The sequence below is a fragment of the Haplochromis burtoni genome, unplaced genomic scaffold, assembly GCF_018398535.1.
Source record: "Haplochromis burtoni strain Fernald_Lab_line unplaced genomic scaffold, NCSU_Asbu1 Contig_9, whole genome shotgun sequence".
NCBI lineage: Eukaryota > Metazoa > Chordata > Actinopteri > Cichliformes > Cichlidae > Haplochromis > Haplochromis burtoni.
In genome coordinates this window covers 2,523,669-2,535,253 of record NW_024582370.1, presented here as the reverse complement: position 1 = coordinate 2,535,253, position 11,585 = coordinate 2,523,669, and the positions used below count along the sequence as shown (strand labels likewise).

At 42.0% G+C, this 11,585-nt stretch overlaps 1 protein-coding gene across 4 annotated transcripts in view; it reads left to right on the top strand.

Annotated features, from left to right (window-relative positions):
• znf385a (zinc finger protein 385A) overlaps positions 1-11,585 on the top strand; it is a 59,296-nt gene that overhangs the window by 26,770 nt on the left and 20,941 nt on the right. For 3 of the 4 annotated variants that reach the window (XM_005914768.3, XM_042227770.1, XM_005914769.3), the window contains exon 2: positions 7,035-7,186. In XM_005914768.3, the coding sequence (XP_005914830.1) occupies positions 7,035-7,186 (152 nt within the window). The other variant, XM_005914770.3, reaches the window with a different exon arrangement.

Here is an 11,585-nt window from a genome sequence, read left to right as displayed (position 1 = left end):
GTGTGTGTGTGTGTGTGTGCTCATAACTCTCTTTCCAGTGTATTTTGTATTCAAGACTGAGGCATGTCCTAACTGATACCTAACATTAAAGACTTGGAGAGCAACCACTGTATCCCTTTTGCAGAAACTAATGACTCAAATTGTTTTTTTACGACCTAACAGGGAAGCACACATCTTTCTTGTCAAAGACAAACACACACAAACATACCTTACATGCAACGTGAACACAAACAGAGAAGCCTACTCTTATTTGTGGCAGTGAAACAAGTTTCAGCTTTCCCCGCTTTCCCCCTGCATAATCCTCCTATTAAAGCGTAGCATAACACCAGCAGTTCCAGGCAGCAAATCAAACAGATCTTAATCTCCGTCCACCTATCTTGTGTGAATGTATTAACCTTCACAGGAAGCTAGAAATTAGCAGAGGCTTGATGTGACTTTGAAATATTCCGATGCACTCAGCAGCACACTCTGGTGGTTGCTTGCTATCAAAACTGCTTGTGTTTTCCAAGATTTTGCATTGTGACATGCGGACCCCTATACGAGCCTTGCTGCATTCGGTGCAGTGTCCAATGAACCACATCGCTACCTGTCATTCACACTGTGCGAATCCATAATTCATTTTTAGCGCCAGCTGTGGCAGCTATCTGAAGGACGGATTCTGCTGGCACAGCTGTCTGTGAAGAGAGCATCGACAGGTAGACAGAACAGGATACAGTCTGTAGCAAGTCTCTTGGGGCTAATGACCTGTACAGTGCTGCAAAGATTTTGAGGTGACAGTTGACATATCAGGACAAACCTGTGTCACAGGTTGCAGAAACATTGCCTGTTCGTGTGTGTATGTGGACATAAAGGTTTCCTTCTCTATGAAGGACGCAGCTTTAAACTCATGGACACAGGTGACTCAAGGGGAATTATGCCCTTCATGAACCAAACAGGACATTCTTGTGTAAAAGTGTGTGTTAGACAAAAACTGCATTCAGGCTTTTAGAAAACTGTATGTGCGCATGTACTTGTTTCTTTGATGTGCATTGGTTTGTCTCCTGTGTGTGTATGAATCAGCCATCTGTAGAGTGCGAGTGACTTTTTTTTCTTTATGCATTTGTTCAGGGCTTTTGGCCAAGCCTGTGATCCTGTTGATTGGGCTTATGGTCAAGTGAAAGCCAGCCACAGTGTCCTGTTGGGACTGAGACTGGAACAGGAATGGATAAGGGTCAAAATTTCATTCTTTCTCCCCTTCTTATACCCTGTGCCCACTCTCTATCATGCTCCCTCCATGGCCTGTAATGAATTGGCTATTCTTCCAGACCTGGGCTCAGCTGTGTACAGCACAAAATTCACACTGAGCTGATCATAAGGCAAACAAGGAAGGAATAAGAGTAAGAAATTTAGAAAACAAATGGAGACAGATGAGCAGCTGCTGGTTGCACGCTTTAGCCCGTATGGGATATGGAATTGTAAACTAGCCTTGATCCCACATTAGCTTCACAAATAGTTAAATAATAATAAGATTGTTATTAAGGTCACTACACTCTCCTCTTTACTGGTTGTGAAGACAGTTGTCCATCTGCAGTAAATAAATCTGCTGTGAATTTGTCCATTTTCAGGCAGAAATCATCTTCTGATTCAGTCAGACTGGACTGACGAGCATTTATGGTCTGTGGTAAACTCAGAATCAGAATATTTTATAATCCCTGATGAAATTTTGTGGCCACAGTTGCTCCAAGACAATAAGAACAGTTACTGACCAAACTTAATCGAATAATACAGATATTACAAGGTTACAAAATATAATAAAATAGCTCAATTATAAATATCCCAGTATATAGCACAAATTAAATATATATAGTTGAAGCCGAGTTGCCCCTCTTATCAAACTTTTGGAGCTCTGGTCTCTTGTATTCATGTCGCTGAATCAGAGTTCTTTAATCTGAGAGCTTAATGCGCTACATGCATACGATGTCACAGGCTGGGTCTCCGACCCAGCACTCTGAGTTTTCTTTGTATTTTTTGATATGTTATTAGTTTTTGTGTTATTTCCTATTTTGCCTTTAGTTTAGACAGTTATTGGTTATTGTTCCTGGGTTTTCTATGTTTTGGGGTTTGGTATTTATTCATCACGTATTAGGTCTGTTAAGTTGTGTTGTCATGTTTAGTTTTAGTATTTCCTGTTTTATTCTGACAGTGTCATGTGTTCTTTGTTCATTGTATTTAGCTTTCCTCTCCTGGTCCTGTCATTTAGGTTTATGTCAGTCAGCTGTTCCCCCATGTGTCTCCACTTCCCCTGATCACCTCTTGTATGTATTTAAGCCCTTTGTTTTCTGCATGCTATTGTCGGGTCGTCTGTTATTTTGACCTTAGCCTTTGTTTTCGTCTTTGCCTGTTTATGGTCTCCACAGTTATAGTTTTTGGTCTTAGTACCTCTTAGTGTTTTGTTTCGTAGTGTTTTTGACAGTTTGCTTTGGTTTCCTGGTTTTCCCTGCCGTCATCTCAATAAAGGATCACTTTTCTGTTTAAACTTATTACTCCTCGTCATCATCTGCTTTTGGGCCCTGTTTCCATACACATCGGCGCACCTCGCCGTGACATACGATAGGTAAATAAAATCACAGTTCATTACTGAATTTACTTCTTCACATAAAATGTTGAAATCCCAAATTATTTTTTGTAGTTGTCATGGCATGTCATTGATTTCAGGCAGGTGCTATGCATCCAGACTTACCAACACATCTGTTGGTTATATTCCTGCATCAAACATATCTGCGGCACTGATTATAAGTTCTTATGTTTCTGTTCCCTCTGGGCAATGAGGAGGACAGGTGCCAGCTTCAGATCCCCGCAGAAGGGCAAGTTGGCATCCTCACTGTTTCCACCTCCTTCTCCCTGCCCCCACTGCCAACAACCCTGGCACATCTGTGGCTGTCCAGCATGGCTGGTGCCAACTACCCTGTGCCCATTGTTCTCCCCTGAATGCATCCAACGCCCATGGGAAAGAAGGCTGAACACAGCGTGGCGCAATCTACACGGCCTGTTAGATAATCTCAAGACATGAAAAGATTCTCTTAGCCTAGATTCTAGAAACAGCTCTTTGTCTAGCAGAACGGGGGAAGGAAAACACACGATGGTGTTTTCTCCAAAGATTCTTACCAAATCAGCTCTATTTCTTTTCTGTTTTTTTCACATGCGTTGGAGTAAACAAAGCCTTGTATGAGCTTAGCATCACATTTTACGTTCGCATTTTACTTTTATTATATGTAAAACGCTGGTTATCGTATGAAAATCATCACCCTTAAGCATGTTTTCCTTTTTGATTTACCGATCGCTCGAACTGATTTTGAAATAGCTTCTGTTCTTTTCACTATCTTTACATTAGTGTACGGTATCATCATTTTGGGTGGGGGAGGCAGGATCAGGAAATACAAAAGAAAGGTAGTAACCACATTAATTTGCTCTGATCAACCATCAGTTATGTGTACTTGTATTTTCAGTTTTGCCTCCACTTGTTCAACCCCAAACAGAAACAGCTTTAGGGATTAAATGTGTCACATGGTGAAGCAGGACTGAGGGTCATTTATTAGTGCGTATGCATAAACAGACTGGTATTTACATAGCACCTTTCTGCTCTAACTGAGCACTCAAAGCATTTTTTTTTGCTACAAGCCACATTGACCCATTCATACAAACATTCATATAATGTTTTTTTCTATGCATTTAAGCATTTTTCTAACTAGCATGCATAAACTCACATCTGATGTATGAATGGGGGCAGTTCAATATCTTGCCCAAGAACACTGACATTCAGCTACAGGAGGAGTTGGCGTTACCTGCTGTTGTATTTATACAGTGTAAGCATGGGTTTGTGGCCATTTTTAGTATTGGCACATATAACTACTTGGAGTGGTGCTTATTTTCATGCTGTCTCTTGCCCTCAGTACTGTTCATAACCTAGACCTAACTCGACATTCTAATTAAGGTACAAAACTCGTGATGGTCCTCACAACAAAGTGAATAATAAAGGCTCATATGAAGACAAACTCTTCAAAAAAGCCTTCTGGCAGCATCCCACAGGCTGTTTATGAGCTCTGATTATGGCCCCTGTTAGCCTGGTAGGATTCCTGGCATGTCAGAGGGTTTAACAACATCCAAATCACTGTCTGAGTTCTCTCAGCTCTTCCAGGCAGCCCTGTCTGTCAATTTCTACCACACATACACTCACACAGAACAGGCTCCAACAGCCACAAGGGAGTACTGAGGAAGGGAATATCAGACTACAGTGAGCAAAGATCCTGTTTTGTCATCACTTACTTTTGCATGCTGTAATTAGTTTTACTAATAACAGTACACATAACAGTTCTTTGATGAACTGTGAAGGCCTTTTGCGATTTAAAGTAAATTGATTTGTTTTTCTTTTAGTCGTTTAAAGGGTAGAAAACGCTGTAAAATGCCAGTCACAGACAGCCAAGTTGCTTACTCTGTTTGTCCTCCTGTCTGCAACAAAAAAAATTATATATGTGTAGTATTTGCATAGAAGCCATTAGAAGAGACTTCTTGTTATTACTCATTTACAATTTATTATTTTATCAGCTCTGACTTCATTGACGTCTGGTCCGTAAAAGCCAAGTGGGAGCACTTAAACACATGCGCTTGTTTACACACTGCACATAAAATGCCCATATGTTTGCGAAAATGCATTTGTGCACTTGTCATACTCCTGCACCATATAACAATTTGTTCAGTTAACATTGTAAGGAGATCCCCAGAGAGAGATTAAATTAATGGGATAAATATATGGTGCAGCCACACTCTGATTTATGCACGCTGACAAACACACATATGTCTTGGGCTCAAGGGCCAACTGCTCTTCTTGCTCATGTCTGGTCCACAGCTCCATTCACTTCCTCGGATTTCAGCTCCTTGTGCTGCTGCAGAGACGCGTTTTGCCCTCCACTCAGCCAATCTCTCTGTAAGCCTGCCAGACACTGCCTGACCCGCTGCCAGTAACGGTCTCAGTGTTCAAGGACAGACTCGCTGGGGAGCTGCAAACATTACTGCTGTGCAATTTCAGCTAACAGAGTCTCACTCCATACAAGCAAAACACACATTCACACATGAACTTGTACAAAGATGCTAAAGGAGACGATGTATCGAGACACGGCACGACGCCATGATAAATGCAGTGAAGAATCATTGTATTAGTGATGCAGCCCTGATAGAGGACAAACTGGCTTCATCAGTTACTTCTAATCCTCTTTCAGAAGAAGCTACATTCACGAGGAGTTTAGATTAAAGGGTGGACTCTGCATGTTTGCAAGTGTACATATTTAATTAGGAAAACTAAAAAACCTGTCAGGTTTTTTTTAACCTAATGTAAAATGAAAGAGTTTAAGATTGCTGAGTCAGACTGCACCAGCTGGAAAACCAGCAGGCAAGAAGCCTCAAACTTGTTTCACATGTTGTAAGAATAATTGTGTGGTTTTGTGCTTTCATACACGTGTTTGCATGTGTATATGTTTGGTTTGTTTAGACTAGAAAATTTAAATGCTCAACTAGAGGTAATGATGCAGTCCTCTGCACCTCGAGGCCTACAGATGCGTAGCAGAAGGCAGCTGAGACAGCACTTTCACTCCAGCCCGACAAAGTCAATCCCCCCCCCGCTCTCTCTTTCTTATCCCTTTCTCTCCCACTCACTCTAATCCAAACTTCGGCGACTCCATCTGGTAACATAGTCTTCAAAGCAGCAGTCATAATATTTTCTCTGTTTACATTCAGTTGACATAAAGCTTGATGAAATCGCAGAGGTGTCAAATAATGCCCAAATTAGCATGTGAAAGTGTGGAGGAAGGTAGAAAAGCACTGCTGTGGAAACCACGGTGAGGGATGGCAAGTAACAGAGCAAAAAAAGTAGCTTAGAGCAATCCCGAAAAGGAGAACGGCAGAGCTTTAAGTCTCGGAGGAATTTGAAAGCCATAGAAATCCAGTTGCGGATATTAAGAGGCTTAATCTAAGAGCTTGCTGAGGCTGAGTTTTGCTGTTTGGGCCCCATCACTATCATCCTTGACAGAGGTTAGAGAGGAGACGAGAGGGAATAAGGAGGAAAAGGAAGAGAAGCCAGATGGGAGCAATGGGGAGAATAGGAAACTGCGTATCATTAAGGCAGCCTCACATGTTTCTTATAGGCGAATTAAATATTGCGTGTGCATGTGTATCTCTCTGTGTGCAAGGGTACCCTTGCAGTAGTTTTCTTAAGTGACTGCGTTTTTCGATTTCTTTAGAAATCCAGCCAAATGAAGTATGTGGTACTTCTTCTTTCATTCATACTATAATTAGACTCAACTAAGTGATCCAGCTGTAGTGCACAACACAGGATGACATAAAGCAGCGCTGCCTGAGATGGAACTCATTATCATCTAGCTGCAGATGTCTCCCAGGAGAGGAGAGAAGAAGAGAGCACACTGGCAGACAGGTGGATAAGAGGAATCCCCTCTGCCTCTGTGGCATCCTTTTCTTCCTTATGGCATTCCTGTTTCGGGGATGTGAATCATTCAGTCCACAAAACCCTCAACATCATTCCATATGTATTAAAGCAATGTCACACTTTGTAGATTCAGTCTTGCCAACACGTCTGGAAAACCAGAAGATCTGTGCAGCAATCAATGAAAAGCCCTTAACTGACCAAATGCATCTTTTTTCCTCACTGTGTAGAAACTGTATGCTTCTATGGGGCGTCACATAGCTTTGTTCTGTCCACAGAGAGATAATTGCTTTTGCAGTGAAATTATACATTATTGTGCATTTTGGAATTCAGCTGCACCTTCCAGGAAACAACTGTACACAGCCTGTTATAAAAAGCACATGTTTTTGTTGTTTTTTCCCTTCCTCTCTCTGTCTCTTGCTTTAATTTCTATTCTTTATATCACCTAAAGACACTGTTTAAATTTTCTGTCACACATTTGAGTAAACACAGCCCGGAGCCTGGGCTCATGAATGCTGGAAAATACCGTGCATACTTATGTATCTCTGTCTCTTTCTGTGTTTAGGAGGCATCAATCGAGCTGGGGCAGCAGTGCCGACATTCTTACGGACCCCCACAGTGATCCAACCCCACTTGGACATGAAGCCCTTCCTGCAGTTCCCAGTGGAGACCCCCCCTCCTCCACACAGCATGAGCCTCTTCCACAACTTCAATACGGTAAGAGTTGCTGCAGACAACAAGCACAAACACTGCAGCCTTTTAAGTCATCGACTGCAGCGAGAAAAACGCGCGGCGCAAAATTGTAAATGTTGTGCTGGGTGCTGGAGGTTACCGCCGTTATGCTTTAACTTGCACTCTTCTCTGCGTACAGTTTTGAATGCAATAGTCAGCTTTAAGATATGTCTAAAATTTTTAGGTTGTGCTGCCACATCTAGATTAACAATGTATGTTGAGACACACTGGACTGTACATTAAGGAAACAGGACTATTTTCAAAGCCGTAAAATCGTAGCCATATAATTAAAGAACAGTTTCAAGGCCATCCCTATAACTAACAACATCAAACGCCGCAGTTTGTTTGATGTAATATTTTTTTTCTTTTAAAGGAGAGGAGGCTTCCTGTTCCTTCTACCTCAGGCATTTAGATTAGACCATAGAGACATTTACCATTTCACCAACTCAGCATAATGTGGCACCTGCTCCTCCAGACTCCGCTGAACAATGTCAACACATTTCTCATCAGCAATATGTAAATTCACTGAACTGTATATGTACTCTACTGGGGCAATGCTATTTGCGGACCATGGCTTCAACAGGGTTATGTGTCACCCTGGTATATTTAGCTGCAGTCTGCAACAAGACAACATAATAACCTTTCACTAATTGGAAATATCTGGCATGAGCTTTGACTGTGCATGGCCCTACAGGGATTGTAACAGGAGTCCAGACACTCTTAAACACATTTTAACAATATAGTCATTTTAATAGGCCTCAGTGGACCATGACATAAGTGGAAGCATTTTCACCATCAAACTGCACTACACCCAGCAGACATGCATTAATAGAGATACTGAGATTATGCAGGCACTCGGTTTCCATTCTGGCCTCTGTTAGCGTAGCCCTAAAATCATTCTTGCTTGATTTTATTTCCTGTCTTGCTGCCTCTGCAACACTCCCTCTGGACTTCCTCTCACCTATTCTGTAACGTCCATCCGCTCACCATCCTCCTTATCAACGAGTCAACTAGGTAGGAAGGCCCACAGGGACGCTGTGAATGTTAATAGGTGTTCCTGCTGATGACTGCGAGGTAACCGTTAGTGCTGTTTTACAGCTCTGTGGCCAGGAGATGGGGCCATAAGAGAAGCTGTAAGGGCATTCTGACCTTACAGCGTACTCATAGTATACACAGCACATTCAAAAGCATGAAGAAATGATTCACTAACATATCACTGTTGGTGTTTGCAAGGAGAGCTTCTGTTGCCTGAAGTGTATGACATAATCTCAGATTTTATTAGATATGCGGCATGTATGTGGTGTAAATATGCTGCAGATATGGAAACCGCTTTGTTTGCCCCTATATGAGGCTCTGTTTTAACGTTTTGCTGGGATATCCTAGCTTTACACTTTCCCAGAGTTTATTATGTTCAATGTAGTGCTGTGAAGATGAGTACATTTATACAGGAAGATCTAGAATAAGAGAGTAAGTGTCCACAGCTCCATTTACATCTTATACTGTTTTGTTTTGGAGGTTTTTATATGGATTGTTAGGCTGAACTGGGGCTATTTCACATAACATTTCAAGTGCTTTTGATGTTTCCTGGCGCTTTTCTGCACCATTGCACAGTAACACATTATGATCCACAAAATATCCCAATGAAGGTACAGCACTGCAGTGAGCTGACAGCTAGTTGTTCCATCATTCTGCCTTAATAAGTGATCTGCGCTGAGTTTGTACAGCCTTAATGAGGCTCTACTTCACATTGAGGGTTATTAGCCCCATAGCGGAGGAATGGCCTCTCCTAAAGCCATATACAGCTTTTAATAGTCCTTTAATGTGATTTGTCCTCCACCTGCCTGTCTCGTGCAATGTGCCTGTAGACAATGATGAGGCTGAATTATTTATCTGCATCAGCTGGTACTGATACAGACATAAAACTGCTCATAAAACTCAGAGTAAAACTCAGAGTTGTGTTGCCTGCACTGTTTGCTGAAGCTACACAATCACATGACTTCTTGGTCCAGTATAATCATGTGCAGTTGTTGAATCTTAACTACTATATATATCTTTTCTCACTCTCTACAAAAATAATTGTAGTACAGCAAGACATGACTAATAGCTCATTATCTAAACAGTGCACATTTATGTTTTGTCCAGCACCACATGTGGCCCAGTCATCACTTTGGTGTGAATATGTCACATCCAATAAATATTTGTCTAGCTAGAGTTTCATGCAAGTGTGAGTTCTGGGTTTGTGGGGGAGATGCCGGCTACAGTGGTGGATGACGACATTCGATGGATGGTGTGAATTAAAGATGGGAATTGCTCTGCCTCCTCCAGTTCATCAGGACTGTAGGCCTTCCACTTTATCATTTCCTTTTATCAGTGCTCGCATGTTTTTCTAGCAGCTTGAAAGGACACGGCTGTGGCGCTCTTGTACACCTGAGTCACATGTGAACCTCAGCTCTGGCTCATAGGTAGTAAAAACAAAGCTGAACTTACACTGAAAACCTAAAGGAAGCCTAAACAGCAAAGTCAGGAATCAAGAAGTTGATTAGCTAAGAACCTGACCTGTGAGCATAATTGATAAAAACACTGTTATCAGTAAATTCTTATCAATATCCATACCAAGGCTATTCAGCACTCCTAGAAGAGTGAGAGTTTGGCAGGAGGAGAGTAGGATACATAATCCTGGGTGCACATGGGCAGACTGACAGACCATGGGGAAGAGAGGGAGAGGGAGAGAGGGAGGAGAAAACTGGAAAGCAGAGAAGGAAGTGCATTAAAGTGGAGTGTGAGGCAGAGAGGGAATGTAGTTGAGAATAGAGGAGGAGGAGACTGAAAAAAGGGACAGGCACTTGTTAGGTCATGTGTTGAAAAAAGAAGTAAGGGAGAGATTTCTCTTAAAGCATCTCAAAAGAGAAGCAGACGGTGTGCTGAAAGGAAATAAAGATATCGCAGCTACCAATGCTTCACTAGGCATAAGCTCAGTTTTTGTGAGCTAGTCTGTATTCAGCGTTGACCACCTACCAAACAGGCTGAATGAGTAAGGATAGTGCACCACAAGCTCTGAGCCTTGCACATGCTGAGACCCAAACACATACCTCGGCCAGCAGTACACACACAGGAGGACCAATGCAGCTCCAAGCTTCTACAGACAAAGAGGAGATGAAGGTAAGTACCTAAAATTCAAAGAGCTTGTCACATTTTTGTCGGTCCAACTGTGTCTTAAACTGGGCCAGCTTAAACGTGATGCTGAATTTGTGCTTCAAAGGCTGTTTTCGTCTGGCACAGTGTGGACCTTACTGTGACTGTCACAATGGCTCTACTGAGAGTCATGCTGTAGTGCACTCTCCCTGGTGGGTTTTAGCTGATCAAACGAACTAAAGAAAGACTAACTAAGACTGAATGAAAACACAGTAAAGAATGGGAAGAAAATCAGAACTGTACAAAATGAAAGATGAAAAGAAACTCTAGAACAGAGGATGTTGGTAAGTTAGGACGTGTGTCATTGTGCAGTGTTGGATGATGCTTGGGTGATATTTGAGTGTTTGGAGTTTTAAGGCTGCATGGAGCTGTTGACATGACTGCCGAGTGATGCTAAAGTCAGCGGTCTGCGGTCTGTGTGCTTTGCTTACCTCACCACATTCACACAGCTCCACAATAACATGAAGTTTCCATTATTTTCCCAGATAAATGTAAACTTTTTAATATGTTTGCTTTCTATTTTTTTATGAGAATGTACAGTTACAGTTATGGATGTTCACAAAATTATACGAGCGAGTTTTGGAAAATCCCTCTGCAGTTACATCATAGTGCTCTCCTCCTATTTCATGAGAACATGTTTTGGAGAGCGTTTGGAGAAGAGGCCATGCGAGCAACATTCCAAAGACATTTGCTGGCAGCTGGACTGTGTTTTCAACAGCTGAATTAACTGGATGGGTCATAACTGACCCACACCCAGACTGGTGGAATGACTGCGGAGAAGCCCATGATTCATGCGGTTACGCCACCAGGCAGGTTCAAATTCTTGCTAAACTCTATCTAGTCTGGGTCACATTATGGACACTGAGAGAAAGAAATTTTTCTACACTTTGGAAAGAGTTGATAAAACACAGTGTCACTTTTTAAAAATTAATAGGAAGCTAAATGCAGTCCTGGTGTGGAAGTTTGTGCTGGCTAAAGCTTAGTTCTTGTTGTTTAGATGTTCACGCAGTAAACATTTGTAATTGTTCAATATATCTTCCACCCCCACCCCAGCCCTCCCCATTAATCTGTCCTCACAGCCAGAGCAGCAGAGCTTTCTTTATACAGTTTCTTGGGAGAGAGACAGAGACAGTGTTGGAACGTGGAAAAGAGATAAGCATGCTTGATGTGAGGATGTCCAGCTTGGGCCTCT